This window comes from Corapipo altera, unplaced genomic scaffold (genome assembly GCF_003945725.1).
Source record: "Corapipo altera isolate COAL_440 unplaced genomic scaffold, ASM394572v1 107b, whole genome shotgun sequence".
Classification (NCBI taxonomy): Eukaryota; Metazoa; Chordata; class Aves; order Passeriformes; family Pipridae; genus Corapipo; species Corapipo altera.
In genome coordinates this window covers 2,559,305-2,578,670 of record NW_020884951.1, presented here as the reverse complement: position 1 = coordinate 2,578,670, position 19,366 = coordinate 2,559,305, and the positions used below count along the sequence as shown (strand labels likewise).

The 19,366-nt window shown below is 48.5% G+C and overlaps 1 protein-coding gene across 1 annotated transcript; it reads left to right on the top strand.

The window, feature by feature from the left end:
- Positions 1-642: 642 nt before the first annotated feature.
- Positions 643-15,619, top strand: LOC113956555 (probable G-protein coupled receptor 83). The gene is made up of 5 exons (XM_027663264.1): positions 643-1,591; positions 3,197-3,322; positions 4,326-4,459; positions 4,922-7,785; positions 15,608-15,619. Exons 1-4 carry the CDS (start codon positions 1,214-1,216, stop codon positions 5,544-5,546), a joined length of 1,263 nt encoding a protein of 420 aa, XP_027519065.1. The 5' UTR covers positions 643-1,213; the 3' UTR covers positions 5,547-7,785; positions 15,608-15,619.
- Positions 15,620-19,366: the final 3,747 nt, after the last annotated feature.

Below are 19,366 nucleotides of genomic sequence, written 5' to 3'. Positions count from 1 at the left end.
AACAGTGAGCAGCCTTGACTCTGAATGCTTTTACATGTTGTACAATGAGCATGACTGCTGAATTATCTCATTTCTCTCTTGTCAGGTAGGAAAAAGTCACTGCAGGGAAGTACATAAACCTGCCAAGCCCAGGGACTTGTCCTCAACAGCCTCCTTGGCCTGAACTGTGGCAATGACCTATGAAAATGCTTGAAATTTGATGTTTTAATGTTCCCAAAAATCTGAAATTTTACAGTACAGCTCTGATTTCTCTGGCCCTCATCCACACTGGTCTGTTGATGAGATTACATTGGATCACACTAAATCTGTTCAGAAGATGGATCTGCATCTCAATTGACATTTCAGCAATTTCAAAAGAGCATCAGAAAGGAAAATCCTTGGATGTTCTCTGTCTGCTAAAAACTCTGGGATGGAAAGAGTGATACTGTGAAGTAGTAAAGATGCTTCACCCCATGTAGGTGTTGTGCTGGGTACCCAGAAAGGAGAGAACAGACGGGAGGGATCATGGCACATCCACTCTCTGTCTGTGTTTTGCTGCTCTCTAGATCTGCACATGTCAGACTCTGCCGTTGCCCACGTGTGGGTTGTGATACACCTCAGGATAAACTGGGAAGAGATCTGCCATTGGCTCCTTCCCACATGGTGTGTCATCTGGCAGCTGTGCATATCACAGGGAACACAGCGACCACGGCTGCTGAGCAAAGCTGCTTCACTGGATAGTCAGAGATACTTGGAGGGGAGAAAGCAATGGGAAAGGCAGCCCTTGCTTTTTTGATTCTGAGAAGCTCTGAAAACTCTTGGGAAACAGAAACCTGATGGATGAAGGACTGTGTGGAGAACCAATAAAGCAGATTTCCAAGGATGAGTTGCAGATAGAAGAACAGTGCTCAAAAGGAAATATTCAGTAGGATTTCTTCATTGGTGCAGAGGGAAAGTGTTTGGGGATCTCTGATATTTCAGCCTCCGAATCAACTTCCGTGTAGGGGACATGTGGGACTTCAAAAGGACAGCAGAAGGAGAGCCCCTAGGGTGAAGCTGACGTGTCCTCAGCACAGGGAGAAGGACCCAATTATCAATTAATTTCTCTGGATTGCAACCACGGAGCAGATTTTCAAAAGGCAAGTGTTCCCTCCTGCCACCACCAGCTTCGGCAGCTGAGCTGGCAGAAGGCGCAGAGGAGCGTGACCAGTGCCGGGGCTCTGCTGCCCCAGCCATGAGCCGGCACACCTGGTTCCCCCTGCAGTACCTCCCCAAGCCCTTCTGGAGGGCAGAGAACAACAGCACAGCCAACTTCTTCTCCGCACTGTATGGCTTCCCTAACCAATCCTTCTTGCACAATGACTTGGACCTGGAGGACCTGGGCGACTTTGACAGCGGGGCCAAGTATGAGGGCGAGTCCCAGAGCCGGATGGTGAAGGCACTGCTGATCATCGCCTACTCTGTGATCATCTGCATCTCGCTCTTCGGCAACATCCTGGTGTGCCACGTGGTGATCAAGAACAAGAGGATGCACTCTGCCACCAGCCTCTTCATCGTCAACCTCGCCATTGCCGATGTGATGATCACCATCCTGAACACCCCCTTCACCCTGGTGAGCCCCGGCCGTGTCTGCTGCTGTCTGTGTGTGCCTGTCAGCTGTGTGCCTGTCAGCTGTGTGTGCAGGAGGATTGAAGGGGCCTGGGCCAGGCTGGGATCCAGAGTTTCTTTTGCCTCCCTCCCCCTTTTGCCTCCCAGAGGGGCTGCAGTTGTGCTTCCCCTCCCCAACAGCCCCTTAGCAAGTGGAGATGGGGGCTCAGGCCCCCACCTCATATTCCATAGCGGGGGTCACTTCGCTGCAGGCCACCCCCTCTGCCCGGGCAGGGCACAGATGTTGGAGACCTTTTGTCTGTTGATGAGGAAGGAAATGAGGACTAGTTTGATATGACAAAATCCAATTAATGGCCAGTTTCCTATGGAAACCCCGTGAACAAGGTCAGTCCCTGTGCAAGATCTCAGGGAAGTACTTGGGCTGTGCTGAGCTGGGTCAGCCAGCAAGTCCCTCCCTCAGCACTACAGACAGTGCTTCCTGGGGCTGATTGTCCTTTCTTTATTTGCAGTGACTAAAAAATACACAATATAAAAGAACATTAAAGAATAGGTGGGAAGAAGTAAAGATTAATTTCTTGCCCCACTATTACAGACTATAAACATCATATAACCAGGACTCTGCAGCTGGATTTGACCCAGAACTCTGATTCAAAAGCATGCAAATATTCCTAAATTCTGCTGCTTCATCCCTGCTCAGCGTTATCCAGAGTGTTCTTCTTCCTTCCAAAAGCAGGTCCCAAATTAGCTATTTGAATTCATGCTGATCCCGTTTCTTCGGTGGGATTTCCCTACCTTGCTCTGATGGGATTTGCACTCTGTAATCTGTTCAGGGAGAGGCTGGTGCCCTCTTGCGTGTTCTCACACCAACAGCTACACACTAAGCACGAGTAATTAAATATCCATCAGCTCTCTCAGGAATGAGCTTTATATCAGCTCCAGAGAACCAGCACACTGCTCCAGTTCAGGGACAGTCAGTGCTGCAAGAATCATCCCTACAGGGAAATTAATTAGATTAATTGAAAACAGTCTTGACTAATTTTCTGCATGGACAGATGCTTTGTAGTAAATGTGCTTTACTTCAAATTAGCTTAATTTGCTGCAGAATGACTTACATTAATTTGTAATTAATATTGTGCAGTCAGAAGTAATGAGAGAGTGAGGCAATTTGGCACAGTCTTCTCGGCAGAAAAGTCATCATCAGCAACACCTCTCTAGGAACAGGATTTCTCTCTCTAAGTTTGGAGCCCATGCAGCTTTCAGCATCCACATGTTCAAAGGTGTAAATGTTTTCAAGGAGGCACCCAGTGTGCCCTTCAGAGCCTCATTGAGGAGCAGAGCTAAGGTTTCTTTGCGTGTTCCTGAAGGGCCATGGTACATGCACACATGCACACGTGCACATGCAAACACATACACAGGGTGCTGCTCAATCTCACTGCTGCTTCAAAGCCCCTTGCACAGTCATTGTTTCCGCAGGAAAAACTGAGGATAAAGCACCTACAAAGCCTTGGGAAGCTGTATTAAAACATTTCCTCTGTACCATGTGCCTGGGAAGCCAGTTTGCTGCTCTTCAGGTACAGGTCCTGTTAATGCAACGTTGTCTGTTCTTCAGGTGCGGTTTGTGAGCAGCACCTGGGTTTTTGGAAAGCTGATGTGTCACATCAGCCGGTTTGTTCAGTACTGCTCTGTCCACGTGTCTGTGCTGACTCTTGCTGCCATCGCTCTGGACCGGCACCAGGTATGTTGTATTCACCACCCCTATGTTTCATAGAAAATAAGGGACTAAATACATGGTTGTTTCCCCCTCAAGTCCCAGTACCTGGAAAGCTGCACTGACTTGGGACTCAGGGACTGGAGGGAAGAACTCCAGCTTTCATGGCAGAAGACAAAACACCCATGTTTTTCACAGTGAGTGTGATAAAGGAAGAGGCTGTGGAGTCCCTGTCCTTGGAGACACTGAAAAGTGCAGGAGATCAGTGCTGGTAGCCTGCTCCCTTCCTTCTCTGCCTGAGCTCCTGGGCTCGTGGACTCCCTGCCCTCCTCAGCCCCACTGCGGAGCACAGCCCTGACAGCACGACAGGATCACGTGCTGCATGCAAACATCAGCCAGCCCACATGTTCTCTCCACGTGGATTTATGAGAGTCTGTTAGTTCTGAGGCTTGTCCCATTCCTTCAGGATGCCTGAGGCTGGAAGCAGCAAGAGCTATGTTAGCCCATCCAGTTCAAGGTGAGGAAACCTTCCAGGCCAAGCAATGAGTGCAGATCAAAGAGCTTCCTTACGTGTAACACAATCTGCAATTTGTGCTTTAGCTGATGAATGCTGAGCACTGCGAGGGCAGATCCAGCACAGTGAGCTCTCAGGCAGACCTCGATTTCTTGCAGTGCTGGAGCCATTGAAACATTTGTTACTGAAAAGCAATGTCATGTGATATGGCTGGATGAAGTTCAAAACAAGAATGGGTTCCACTCGGGGATGGGCTCCATCTGGTGTCAGAGAATCACAGGGACTACTGGAGCACAGATCAGCCAGTTCAGTCTTTTTTTACCATAAAGACTTTGACAGTCTGCCTGTTTCATGTGCAGCATTACAGCTCCTGAAATCAAAGCATTTTGATAGTGGTTTCATTTTAATCAGTAGATTCTGGGTTGATTGCAAGGCACGGCTAGGTATCAAGTGCAATATGAGGCTCAAAGAGTAACCCAGATGCTGTAAATCCTCAGGAGTGGTTGTTCTCTGCAGGTGATCATGCACCCTCTCAAGCCACGCATGTCCATGGTGAAAGGAGGGATTTGCATCGTCATCATCTGGGTTATGGCCAGCTGCTTCTCGCTGCCTCACGCCATTTATCAGACTCTGACAAGGTTTTATATTGGGTAAGACATTTACATGGTGCTTTTTGTTATATGTTACTAGAAAGGGTGGTGAAACAGAGAAGTTGTCCTTCCCTTTGCCTGAACACTGTGTCTCTCATGAAGGGACAATGACAATTGATGGAATTGCTTCCAGGCTGGTTCATGAGTTGTTTTGGACTCAGAGATTCAACCCTGTAATTTGGGGCAAGTACAGAGGAAAGGGACTCCTCGTCAGTAGAGGACACAGATGTCACTATGGATGATTTCTTTCTTTTCCTGGGGGTGTGTTTAACATACCTTCACTGGGGCCAAAGGTCAAACCTAGAGAAAAATTTTCCATTGAGAGTGACACCTACCCATGATACCAAATGAGTTCTGCTACCTGTACCTGAACTGAAACTTGTTTGAACGTCTGAGCTGTTTGTCCTCAGGTGTGTGTAGCTGTAAGTGGAATTGAGATTTCTTTCTCTCTTTGATCTTCAGAAACAGAACCATCCGAATGGTCTGCCTCCCCAGCTTCCCTCCTCCTGCTGACCTTTTCTGGAAGTATTTGGACTTGACTACGTTTGTTCTCTTGTATGTCCTGCCCTTGCTTGTGATCTCCGTCACGTACACCATGGTGGCCAAGAAGCTCTGGCTGAGGAATGCCATTGGGGACCTCACCATGCAGCAATACTACACTCATCAGCGAAAGAAGAAGATGACGCTGAAGATGCTGATGGTGGTGGTGGTTGTGTTTGCTGTGTGCTGGTTCCCCCTGAACTGCTATGTGGTGCTGATCTCCTGCAGGGCCATCCACAGTAGCAACGCTCTGTACTTTGCTTTTCACTGGTTTGCCATGAGCAGCACCTGCTACAACCCCTTCATCTACTGCTGGCTGAACGAGAGCTTCCGCGCGGAGCTCCGGGCGCTGCTGTGCGTGTGCCGGCGCAGGGCCACGGCCCAGGGCCACGCTCTGCAGTCCATCTCCCCCCCGTTCCAGCACGCCTGGGCTGAGAACTGCCGGGACAACAGAGGCAGTGCCTGTCAGAAGGCACAGACACCCTCTCAGAGGAACTCTGCAAAGACAGACATATCCAGTGTGCAGCCAATTGTGGCAGAAAGCTGAAGCCCTCACCTGACAGCTGGGCAGCATCATGTGATTGCAGAATCATGGGGAAAATGGAGCTGGAAAGTTCTGTGGAGACCATCTAGTCAGCCTTCTGCCCAAGGCACAGGAACTTCAACCTTTGACTGGGTCATTCAGGACCTCATCCTGTCAGGTGTCAAAATTCTCCAGGGATGAACTGCCCAGTGTGGGCTCCAGAATGAGGGTTGTCGAATAAATTTTTCATTGGAACAATCAGAAAAAAATTAAGAGACTTCTTTAACAGCACACAAAGCCTTTCATGATCTAAGCAAACATGGGGAAGCCACACTGGTTATATACACACCAGTTGTGCCCACTGTGGTTTGGCCGTTTGGGCTTTAACTTCATTAATTGACATTTCTTAACATAAAATCTAATTTTTTTCACTTTCAATAATACTTTATTTTTTACCAGTCCTCAAGAACTGCATCCTTAGTGGCTTCCCTGCCAGCCTGGCAGCCCTTCTCTGTCGGATCATTCTGTCTGTCTGTCCTGGAGTTATCCCATGGGCAGCAACGGCAACCACTCGGCACCTGTGGAACTTGGGACTCGTCTTTGTCTGAGATAGAACCAATGTTGTGCTGGAACAGAGCTGCAGGTTTTCAACCCAAAAGGCAGGAAACAGAAGTTGGCCCTGGATAAGAGAGCTCCTTTATAACCCTTCATGTACTCCCCACTCAGTAAAACTGAGCATCTCAAAGTGCCACAGCCTCAAGCACTGCCCCCTGTGTTCCGCTGCTGGGGTGGTGATGGAGCACTGCCAGCAGTGCTGCTCCTGGTCCAAGTGGTGCCTCCTGAACCTAAGGGACAGCTGGAATCCCTGGGGATGTGAGTGCCAGGACAGTGGGTGCCGGCAGCTGCTGCTCTGGGGGCTCTGCAGAGCCAGCCCCTGTGTTTCAGAGCAGGGTTTGGGTCACAGGTGAGAGACACCCAGTGGGAACATGTGGCCAACTTCAACCTATAGCTGTGAAAATCCACCAAAGTTGTGTTTTTCTCTTTCTCAGAAAGAATAACCAGTTTCTTTGTGTCCATTCAGTCCTGGCTTGGCCTTTGTGATGGCAAAGGATTGAGCTTCAAAAGACAGTGAAAAGGAAATGAGCTTCATCCTTCCTATGCAAAATAATCCAAAATACATGTCTACAGCTGGGCATTTCCATCCAGACTGGCACTGTGCCATAGCTGCAGATTTGGGTGAAAGGCTGCTTAAATTTGGAAATCAAGATGTTTTGATGGGTGGAAAAATATGTGACCTGAGAATGTATTTGCATTTCAAAAAGAAACTGTGAAACTGAGAAAAGAGTAAGAGCAACAAGAATCTTGCTTCTTCCTAAGCTAATTGTGGGAAGGGAGAGGACAACAGCAGCTGGGACAGGGACAGGGACCTGGTGTGGCTCAGGACACTGCAAACCCCAGTGGCATTGCCAGCACTAAGGCTTCAGGTCAGGGCTCCCATCTTAGGCACAGTGCTCACTTGTCCTCTTCATCTGCAGGAACTAGTCTGCAGAAGATGTGCTTAGAGGGGAGGAAATGGAATTAGAAAAGTCTCTTCAGAGAACAAGCACTCAAGGCTCGGGTGTCAGCTGGAATTCACCTGCAGGAAATGTGTTTTACAGACTTTTCCCTGTGGGCTTCACTGTGAGAGCCTTCACTTTGGTTCTGCTGGAGTGGAATCCTTCCTGGAGCTGCCACCACAGAGGCAGCACTGGAGCCTTTCATTTTGCGTTACAAGTAAATTACAGCATAAACCATATATTACTACTAAGTTTGGTTTTTTGCTGTCTGGAAAACTGGGAATTCATACCACTGCAAATGGCATTTCCCTAATGTCACTATCTGGAGGTTTTTATAAACAAAATGCCTCTTGTTAAGAAATCAAACCAATCACAAACCCAAAGAAATATTGTTATGGTGAGTAACTTAGTAAAACTTCTTCTCATTCCAATGTTCTTCTCTTTACATTGGAAAAAATCAATGAGATTAAAAAATGCAGTTTCCGTGTATATCCCAATGTGTCCCTAGAGAACTGCCAAACTCATTACTCTGGGATAAATAAGTCAGGCAAAGTCTATTCTTGCCACTCATCCTTCAGCAGGACAGCACACTAGGTCAGTGTCCCTGTGGAAGGACGGACGGTGCAGCCAAGCTCAAACCCACAGCTGCCTGTGTGACCTCTGCAGTGGGCAGACATTCCTCGCCCGGCCCAGGTTCTCCGATGGTTGTTTTTGTAAGAGTCTGGCAAACTTCACCCCCATCACACACAACCTCTCTCTGGATGCTCTTGCTTTAATATGAGCTCTGTCAAAATTTCTGTGTGGTTATAATACAACAAGATTTGATCCACTAGTGTTTTTTGGGAGCTGATAACAGTCAATAAAATACTGGTTCGGGATCCTCTCTCTCCTGTGGCTTTTGTGTAACTTTTGGGTTTTGAAAAGGAGATGCTATTCCCTCTTATGAGGGGATTAGCAAGAAAGCATAGAGTGCTGCTCCTGGCAGTCTCAAATCCACAGTCAAAACTTCTGTCTCCATGTGTTTTGACATCTTTCAGCATGAAAAGCCCTTTGCACAAAGCAGCACTGTGATTACCCGGGCGGGGAGTCAGCTATGGATGTGCCCCAATTGCAAAGGCTGTTCCATTCCCATGCACTTCCCTGCAGCTTGTGCAGTCAATGGCTGGTCCTGGTAGTACTTTTTGCCTGGTGCCTCAGTCCAGGTAGGAGCATGGGCTTCTTTGAGGACAATTCCTTGAATTTAATACTTATTCTTCAATAAGCAGAAGCACAGCCTGATTAATTCCTTGTGCATTTCTCCCTGGTGCTCCTGCTGGGATCCTCAGCCATCCCCTGTCTCCCTTCCCCTCACTGGGGACCTCCTGCTCTCCCTCACCTGCCCCCAAGCAGGAACAAAGCAGGAACCATGCACTGCTGAGGCTGCTACAGCTCTGCCACTCTTCAAAACTGGTTATCAAAGTCGAATTTGTTTGGAAGGGTCTGCTTTTGGTAACAACATGTGCACTGTGACTGTGCAGGATCCAGGCTCGGTGGGCAAATCTGCAAGCAGGACAGCAAGGGCTTAGACAGGTAACCTGTCTGTTCCTCTCACTGCGGCTTTAGCTGTGGCGAGAAGACCCTGGTGGGTTTGCTCATGGGACACTCTGCTCCCCAACACAGTGATGAACACGCCAGAGGGGTCACCTGAACTGAGAGTCCGTTTGGGATTGTTGCTATTGCTGAAGAGCCCAGTGCTCATTGTGCAGGAGATAAGCTTGCCAGTGAGTAATTATTAGCTAATTGGGTAACTATTAAGCTGGTAAAACCAATTTACTTGGTTTGCCACTTTTCTGCTACTGTGGACTTTGGCCTTTTTAAAATTTTTGATACCTGACTCAGGTACAGGTATTGCTTCTTCTTGATGATTTTCCTTACAAGAAAGGTGTTAACTTGCGCAGTGCCATCAATGGCACAGAGACTGGTCTGTGAGTTGAGGAACAAGGGGCCTGGTGTCCTACACACCAAAATGAGAAGTTATTCTGTTTTTCATAGGAGAACCAACTCTCATCTGTACCATCAGCTCTGCCCCTTAAACTGTCCCAGATTCATTTTCGTTTTTAATATTCTCCTGACAAGATGTGGACAAGAGTAAATGGGGTTTGTATTGATATTTACCTCACAGGTTAAGTGTCCCACCAGCCTCAGAAACCCCCTGGGCTTTGTGTGGGCAAGTGTCTGGGCCTGGACAGGCACCACAAAAAGATGGGAGAGAGGCTTCAGGCACAGGGACACTGCAGGGAGAGCAGGATGGAGCCTGGAGAGGAGTGAGCTGCTAGCAACTCCTGGGAGGGCCAAGGACCTGGAGGAAGACGTGACATGGGCTGGGTCCCATCCCATCTTTCACCCACTGTAAATCAAAAGGCCAGGAAGAGCAGAGTCCATTTTTCACTTGGAATGCATCACACTGAGTCCTGGCATCGCTTAAGGTCTTGTGATTCTTTACAAGCAGCACTGCCAACACAGCTTGTTTACTTCATTTATACACCTGTGGTGGCTTGGCTGTTTCACCTCTGCCTGTCCATGAAATGCAGGGATTGATGTCTCTGGTGGTTTATTTATTCCTGGTGGTTTGCTTTCCTTTGCTCCAGAATGTTTCAGTCAGGTATGGCACTGACTTCTCACGTGAGAAAGTGCCCTGATCTCTACCCACTCAAACACCCCTGACCCACTTGCTGTAACTGGGGTGTGATTCTGTGGGGTTTACCCTGCAGATCCCAGCTCACTGGGCTGATGGTGTTTCCAAGGAAATGTTCAGTTAAATAAGCAGGAAAATACACAAGGCTTATCACCACAAGCCGTCTCGGGGAGCCCAGAGCTGAGGTGCCAATAACTAATGACCGGGGTTGACCGAGGGCCACCGATAAGAGCCAAACCAACGCCGTTAATGGGAGACAGGGACACGAGGGAGGGCACGGGGGGAGCGGGGCTGGTGCCGAGGGGAGCGGGCTCGGCCCCGGGAGCCGATGGAGGGCACGGGGGGAGCGGGCTCGGCCCCGGGAGCCGATGGAGGGCACGGGGGGAGCGGGCTCGGCCCCGGGAGCCGCCGGCGGGAGCCGCCAGGGAGCGCTGGGACACCGGGCTGAGCTCAGCCACCCGCAGCAGGAGGCGAGAACGGGGCGGGATAAAGAGCGTGTGCCTGTGCCCACCTGTCCCTGGAGGTTCACCTGCAATTCCAGAGGCCCCAGGTGCCGATAAACCAGGCACCATCATCGCTCGGGGTGTGCCGCACTGACACTGCAAGTGCTGGAGCTTTTGAGCTGTGCCAGTGCCTTGGCAGAGACCCCTCGAGCCTCGAATACAGCAACAGCTGAGGTGTTCGGTGTCTCAGCCGACAGAACACAGCAAATAAATGAGCTAAGGCAGCCTGAGCTCGAGCTCTGGTCACTGCCCTGAGCCCTGGGCTCCTGCAAAGGTGTCCCCAACACCTTCCTGACGGACCTGAGCTGCCAGCCTGGCAGGGGACTGGGGGGCTGTGGCAGGGCTGTGGCAGGGCTGTGGCAGTCACAGCCACAGAAACATCAGTAGAAGATGGAACTGTCTGGGCCCGGGCAGGACCTCAGTTTAGCACAGACCCCCCACTGGAACCACTCCCAGAGGGAGGCCATGGGCAGAGATGAGACTGACGGCACACTCTGGGATGGAGAGCTCTGAGCAAATGAACAAATCAAGCCCTTGTGAATGAGCCCGGCTGAGTGCCACTGCCACATTCCTGTTGAGGCTCAGGAGGTTTCAGGATCCACTCCAAAATCCTTCTTTATTCATGTGTCTAAAAATAGGTCTTGATGACTGAATTGCCATGGTCAAACAGAGCAGAGTAGCCAAAATACCTCCAAACACTGAAATCTTTGGACTCCAAAAATGACCAGGGAGGTGACAGATTTCCAATGAAGCTGAATCAAATGTTGAGGGTGTCAGTTTTTGTCCTCTGACATAACACCTCTCCTTTCCAGCTGATGATTTGTGAGTAATAATGTTGCACTTATTATACATACATGAAGGCCCACGACTGGAAAACCCTTGCCCTGGGGAGGTTAAAACAAACAGATGAATCCCACAGATACTTTTCCCTGTCATTAATATGTCTCCCAGAATTTCATCAGTGCTCTGAAGACTGGTTTGAACAACATGTCATCTTTTTTTCTCCATTTCTTCCCATGAGTCAGCATCCTGTCTCTTGTCCACTTTTCTCATGAATATCCTGAGGTGTCAGAATCAGTCTATCAATAAATCACTGTAAATCATTACTTGTTTCCATGGCTTTCAGGGAAACAATACAACTTTTCCTTGGCTGTGTAACTGAGTTCATAGAGCCAGTTGTACCACAGCCAAGCAGAGGGCAGAGCAGGTTTTCTGGAGATGCCCCCGAGCCCCAAGCAGCCAGTCAGCCTGGTGGGATCTGGCACCCAAGGGCCCAGCCAGACCAGCAGGTGACTGGGTGTCACCCAGTCTGAGGGACTTTCAGCCCAATCCTGTAAAACATCATGCACTGGGTACCCTTGGCTGTGAACTAAAGGTTATTGGCTGCATTATGGCCTACAGCATGTTACCTGATATTACCTATCAGGTCTGTTTGCCTTTGGGCGGAGTGCTTCCTTCTGGTGACATGGTGCAAGTGGGAGTTTCATCATCACACTTTTTATGAAATGCTACAAAGTTTCCAGAAAGCATGTTGTAAAAGTGTTGCCCACATTCTCACTGGGCATTTCTTCTTTTATCCCCTTTATTATTTTAGATAGAAATATCAATCAGAGGCATTATTAAAACACTTTGAGTCTGCCATCACCTCGAGCTGGAGGGATGCCCCTGACAGCTGCTTCATCACACGCTGCCAGCTCTGCCTTCAGGACTTGTGCAATTTCCAACATTTGCAGTCACTCAGGAAGGTCATCACAAAGTTAAAAGATGATAAACTCAGCAAAATACCAGCCAAAGGAGATTACTCACAGCCACTTATGCATGCTGCACTCCTTGTGTTTGGAGAGATGCTCCAGGCTTAGAGGCAAAGCCATCGCTTTGCAGGAAGGAACAACTTTAGCTGATTCCCAGAATTGTTCCTCTTCTCCTGTCTCCAACACACTCTGAGTTAAAGTGGGTTCCTGGTGAAAGGCCACCCCAAAGATTTTTGTCCTGTGTTGGATGAGGCTGATGTGAGAGGACTGTGTGCTGCCTAAGGGTACCAAAACCTCCCTGTGGATCAGCAGGCTGGAGCAAGCCCCCAGCCCTGCAGCAAGGGACAAGGAAGGCTCCCTGCTGCAAAATTCAGGATGTTTTCCTGAGTATACATGTGCAGTTAGGTTATAAAATGCTGGCAGCTGATGGGGGTGTCACAGGAGATTGTGGGTGCTGCTGAGCAGTGTGAGAAAAGGAGTCAAAGCCCACTGAAGCTCATGACCCTACCAGGTGTGAGGGTGGTGATTCACGTGCTGGCTGTGGGTCCCTGCACAGCTGCAGCTCATCCCCTCAGCACCCAGGTTTTGTTGCCAGGATCCTGCTCCCTACAGCTCATCTGGCCCCAGTTCCTCAGCACTGGTGCTTGCCTCCCAGCACCCCCAGCAGCAGCCGGATCCATCCCTCCCGGAGACATTGAGCTCATTGCCTCAGGGTGGCTCATTGTTTGGGGTTTTTCTCCTCTGCCTCCTCCGAGTTCCCTGAGTTGTTCTCCTGCCCCGCAGCACAGACAGTGATGAACTTGCCTTATGGAACTTTAGTGAATAGACATTAAGCTGGATTCCTCTGTGTCTTGTTGTCACACTGTGTACCAAAAAGTGCTTTGGGAAACATACTTGATTTAGAGAGCTGGGAACTGCAAAGTATAAGTCCGGGTACAATTAGGTAAGTGAAATTCATGGACTATTTGCCTTCCCTCATGTCTCAAAGAACTAGTCTCAGCCTGGGAGACTCACCGTGGAATTAGAGATGTGCTCTGTTGTCCTGCTGACAGCTGAGGAGAGCTGGCTGCCATCCCAGGGCTGGCTGCTGGGGCTGTAAGGTGATGTGATAATTTTGCTTCAGTTGTGATTCCTCTTTTGGGCAGAAACCCCACCCCATCCTGCCCCAGTGTCTGTTCTCTCCTGGAAGTTTCAGCCTGTGTTTTAGCCTTTGCTGTTTGGGTCCTGGCTGTGCCCTCAGTCATCCTTGTGCTGAAACACAACTTTATTTTAATGGATCTTTTGGGCAGCAGCAGCCAAATCCAGGGACCCAGGACATGCAGTCTGTGAGTTGTTCAACCTAGGAAGCTCCTCTGATGTGCTCATGTCCCTGGTAATTAGGGGATGTGTATATGTCATCTCGTTTTTTTGGTGATCAGGGTTTTTTAGATGAACTAAATTACCTCATTCTTTCCTGTGATAACAAATATCTGTCTGTCTGTTAAAACACTTTTTGTCCTCATTTCCTTGGCAATTTTCACCCTGGACTGCTAGACACTTCAGAAGTCTGGCATTCAAAATGCAAAAGGCTCTAATTTTTGTCCCCTTTATGAAAAACAATTTTTGTATAAAGTTGGAAAAGGGAAGTTAGACCTTAGTAGGTGTGTTTAAAGAAAGCAAAAGTCACTTCAAATCTGAAATGAAAACTTTCCTCTCTTTTTCTGAAAACAGGCAGTTTTCTTCAGCAGCTGTTTCTGATATTTCTAGAAATATTAAGTGAAAAATATGAACTTCTGCTTCCACGTAAAGAAAGATTCTAACTATAAAATTTTTGTCAATTCTTTACTTGCCTTAAACCCAAGCAAATGCACAACAGAGAAGAACCCCCAAAAGCACTGATTGAAAAGGAGAACCTTTAACATGAGCCCTTTAGCAGACTGCTATTTTAGCATTGTCTGCTGGAGATGAAGATCTTGATCTGTAACCACCTCACGGGGTGAGGGAAGGGATCCCAGGGGTTCTGCTGCTGGGGGCTTTTGACCAGCTTCCCAAAATCTCTAGGACACAAGGAAAGAGATGAAAGGGATAAAAGAAGAGAGTCCCTGATGCCAATGTGACAGCTGTCAGTCACACAAGGCTTCCAAGATGTTTTATGGAAAGGACCAGTTTCACAGGTGATCCAGCCAGCAAAAGGAGTTGCCAATTGCCATGGGAAAATCAAAATGTTTTACCCTAAAATATAAGCTTGCATTAACAATCTGAAATTCGAAAAAACTTGGGTGAAAAATATTTTCCTGCAGCAACTTAAAAAAAATAAAATTTCCTCTTTTACAACATTTTTCTATTGCAGACAACTATCTGCTTGAAATGTTTTTGTCTGGACATCTCCTGCTGCTGTTGGCACAGGTGTGTTTCTGTGGCTGGCTGGTGTGTTTCTGTCACTGGGACCGGGCATCAAAGCAGGGGCACAAACCCAAGTCATTATTTTCTCTCCTGTCCCTGCTCTGGCTGCCCCTGCCCAGGCTGCTGCCCCGGGCTCTGTGCTTTGGACCCACCCACAGCTCCCGTCACGGCCCCGCTGATCTGGGTTTCAGGGTTTCCTCATTATGCTGGTGAGCCCTGCTGAAAGACTTCCCTCTGCCTGGGAAGGTCCATGTTCCCTCGGCAGAGCTCTGCCCTGGAAGCTGCTTCCCCTGGGGCCACCTGTGTGCCCTGAGCATTGCTGGCCCCATCCTGCTGCCACAGCCTGGACACTGGGAGTGGGGTTGGATACGCTGCAGTGGGGCTCTAGTAGTTTTAAAACATTCAAGCTTGGTTTTAATGCCTTTGCTAATGAGCCTGCCAACCAGTAACAGTGTGAGTCTCTTCTTTCTTCCTCGGGGAGCTCTTGGTAATACAGTGTAAGCCACAGGAAACTCTGGAATGTGAAATATAGAAACAATGGGAAGAAAGAATTGTAAAACTAATGGTGAGGTTTTGCTAGGCCTGGAAGTTCATGAGAGGGTCCCAGTGGCCTTTTAATACTTGATTTTATGATTTACTACCTGATTCTATGGTTCTGTGTTCTATGATTTTAAAGCCTATTGGAACAAATTGCAGTCAGCTCTGATCAGGGCTTTAAAATACCCTCTGAAACTTTTCTTGGCCCTGTGGGATCAGGGAAGAGGATTCACCTTCCCATGAGTATCAGTGGGCATCAGAGGCTTCATTTTGACCAGGGCAGGCCAGAGTAATTTCCTGAGGAACCAGGTGTTAGGCCCTTCTCAGGGAGGGATGCTGCAGCAGCGTGTCCATGTGAGGTTTGTAACTAAAATCAGTGGTGGACATGAGCCAAGTGAGGATTTACTCTCTTTTGTCAATGTATTTCATGGACTTACTTTCTCTTGTCAATGTATTCTCTGATTTATCAGTTATAAAATTCTGGTATGAAGAAATCAATGGTTTGAAGCAAGAATAAGTGGTGCAGGGGCAGTGTGGTCCGTGGGGTCCTCAAACTTCTGAGCTGATGGGCAAGACTAGGACTGACTGAGACTTTCAAGTCCTCAAATGACCAACCTCATTCCTAGTCCCAGTCTAGGAAGGGGTCTTGGTAGAGGAGAATGGGTTCAAGAACTTTGGAGAGGCTCCTGGGAGGGCAGAAAAAGGGTTTTTCAGAAGGATGGATTTCACCTGGAGTTCAGAGTTTAAAGCTCTGCTCCAAACAGGGCATATGCCCTCTTTCCAAACAGGTAAAGCACATGCTTTACCTCGTCTGAGCAGAGCCAGAATTTGGGTGGCACAAAGCCTGTGAGGAATAAATAGAAATGATGCCCTGAGCACGCCATCAGCATTCCTCTGTGGCTCCATCACTGCAGGACAGAGCATCTGGGAAGTGTCTGTCTTGGAACAGCCTCGTGTCTGCCTGACAGACAAACCCAGCATCTCATGGGCCCTTTAAACTGGGCTGAGTCCCTCCCTCTCCGTGCTCAGATAAAGTGTGAAGCCACATCAGCCTCCAATTCCACAGTGCCAGGGAGCCTGGTTCCCCCTTCTTCACTCTTGAAAATGTGTGTATATACATTTCTCTGTGTGTGTGTGTGTGCATAAATATACAAGCTTCACCTGAAGCACAACCCTCTTCACAGATAATGTGAAGCACAGACTTTTCCTATCTTCACAAAAACTGGTGGAATTAGCCCACAAAAAAATTTGATCTGAGATCTTTGGAGGTTGGATCACATTTGGAAGCTGTTGCAAGTACCACCTTTCCAGGGGGTCTTGCAAATGAAAGTAAATATTCACTGAAGTGATGCTTCTGGGGCTTTTTCCTGCTCAGTCATACCCAGAGGCTCTTCTCTGATGTCACTAACTTTACTCCAGGGATAATCACAGGTTCTCTTGATTTCTAGAAACTGAGAGATGAAATCCCAGCCGTGTCAAGGAACTTGTTCCTCAGCAGCTTCATCTACTGTTCTGATCTGTTAAACTCCTGTTCCTCCTGGGTAAGTCACAGCTGGCAGAGAAGAGCAGAGGCACAGCCTGAGGCTGAGCACTGGGCACTGGTGGGATGGCAGCGGCCCTGGCAATAAGCACAACTCGTCACGATCTTGGGGGGTGTGTGGCAGGGAAATCTGCCTTCACAGGAGGTGACTGCAGCCTGCTCAGTCCAGGCTCTGAACTGCTCATGTCTTGGCACAGGATCATTCCTGCTCTTTTTCCTGAGGCAGGCATAGGTTTAACTCTTTTCTAAAATTTTCAGGTCTGGAGGTCTTGCGAGCATTTGTGTGCTGCCCCCCATCTATCCCATCCCTTGAAGTGCCTTTTCCATAGTGGCACCTACTTCCCCATGTCTTTGGTATGATGAAATCTTCTCTGCCTTCTTCTCTAGCTCCTTCTCCCTCCTTCTTTTCTGGTGATGCTGAACTAGTGATTCTGGGCATAAAGCCATCAGGGAGGAGGGTGCAATGTTCTTGTGTGGTGATTAATGGGCAGTGTTCTTGGAGCAAAGAAGTGAGCTGACTCTTTAAAATAACATTCTTCAAAGGGAAGAGCTTGCTAGTTGCTAATTTATGAGCGAGACTCAGTACCCTCCCTCTGTGGGCCGATAATCCGGAACTGACTCACTGACTAAAATTGTTTAAACCATCGTATTTCTGAAGTGTTGCATTTCAGACCAGGGCTTAAAGGGCCAGGAGCCCTTAGGTGTGTGTCACTGTCCATCTTGAGGGAACATTACAGCCACAGAGGCAATGTGAAAAAGCTCTAGCCATCGAAGCTGCCTCTCCAGTTGTTCCCAATAACCCCAGTTTCTCTCTTTTCCCATAAAAGCCATGTTCTTTGGAAAGAGGCAATTCTTAGGAAGCTGGTAATTGGATAGGACACAGAAAAGAGATTCTCCCACCAGTATGCTTGAGGAGCTTGGTCAGGCAGAGTCTCACAGGGAATGCCAGATGCAGAACTGGAATGATCCTCACAGCTATGAAACTGTGTAACTAAATCCTTGCCCAGCAAGGGGGAGCCTTCTTCCTCAGTGGGAAAAGCTCCTCCTGAGCTGGAGGGGTTTTGGCCAGGGTACCTCCCTTCTCAGAGAACACCCTTGCCTGAAGCACAGGCTTTTCTCTGGAAGCCATTCTACTTCATCAGTGTGTGGAAATTAAAAATCATCTAAAACAAGAATTAGTTTCCCTGCAGTCCAGTAAGAATTGTTTAGCTCCCTTCACATCATCACTGAAGTAGGGCAAGATGGATCAGCTGTAGGTGGGGCTCAGCAGGCACCCAGAGCCCCATGAGCATCCCCCGGGAGGCACCGAGGGACAGAGGGAGCACTGAGAAGTGCAGGGCCCTGCACAGGAGTGTGCTCAGTACCACGTCTGGGACCTCGGCAAGGACAAAAACTTGTTCCAAAACTTACTTTTCTAAGCTCAGCTCCAGAGGCCCCGTCCTGCTTGTCCCGAGTTGGTGGCTGGGCACTTGTCCAGGGGGAGGGAGGTGGAGGAGCAGGGGTCCCACACAGGACAGTGCTTGTCGTGCTGGCACCCTGTCCCTGTGTCCCCCCACTGTGCTCCAGCTGGGTATCCCTGGGACTGCTGACAGCCTGAGTGCTGCTGTTCAGACATGGACAAATCTCAAAACAGTCAAAGAACAATCAGAAAAGCCTGTGTTCCTTGGAGTCTTACCCAGTTTTCTGCAAATTGCTTGACATGAGTTAAAGCATTTGAAAATGACCCCAAAACTGCTATGAATTGTATGTTTGGGTTTCTCGGTAGCCTGGGAACGGAAGGCTGTTCTGCTATTATTAATGCTATTTTAACTTTCACCTCTTCAGTGGAAAAAGGATTTCATATCTTAAATACTTCTCCTTGCCCTGGTCATGCAGAAATCCTGAATATTGGTGGTCTCATTAATTGTGTTCAGCCTTCAGCAATCAGTCAGGCAGCTTATGGCAGGAGTTTTGGTGGTAAAGTCATACCTTGGGCTACAGACAAAATAATTCTTTTAAATGGACACATTTATTGGAAAACTAGACACATATCCAAAAGACTAGGCAAACTGCTCTAGGGAAGCAGCAGTCTTCTCCAAAATAAAGAGCTCCAGCCATTGAAGGTGCCTCTGTGGTGGTTCCTAATAACTCCAGTTTTCTGTTGTCCTGTAAAAACCACATGATTTTTTTGGAGAGAGAAAGAGAAAAGGAAAACGCAGGGTCAGTCAGATATCTTTCCCCCCTCTTATAAGTCTCAAAAAGCATCTGAGGTACTAGTATCAGAAAAGTGTGTCCCCCAAACAAGTGCTTGGCTTTATCTCTTGGTTCTGTTTGGGGAGTGCAGGATCCCATGTGTGCAGCAAAATCCATCTTCTCTATGAAAAGTTTTTCATAGTAATTGCATTTCACTGACTGAGCTCATCCAGAACTTCAAAAATATCTTTCCTGACACCTCTCCATGCTGAGATGGACTTTTGGGCGATCCAGGCTTCTGCCAGCTAAGATAGGAGTTTCCAGTATATGCAGTATTAAAAAGGGGGGAGGCTGTTTTGTGCCAGTGTCAAGTGCTGTCAGCACATTTGCTCCAACTCAGCCCTGTGACAGCTGGGACCAGCTTACCTCTCCATGGGTCAGACATGTCACTTGGCAAAAATAAAACCAGCTGAGGAAGCCCTGCCTTTGGGGAACAGTGAGACCTGCTCCCTGTCACAGCTGGGGCGCTGGAGGGGCAGCACTGGGGTTTCACTCTGGCTGTTCTGCAGGGTTGTGCCAGTGTGCTCCCGTGGGGTGTGCAGCAGTGCCCCTGGTGCGTGGCAGTGGTGCCCTTTGTGCGTGTGGCAGTGCCTGTGGTGTGTGTGGAGGTGCCCACGATGTGTGTGACAATGCCTGTGGTGTGTGGCAGTGCCTGTGGTGTGTGTGGAG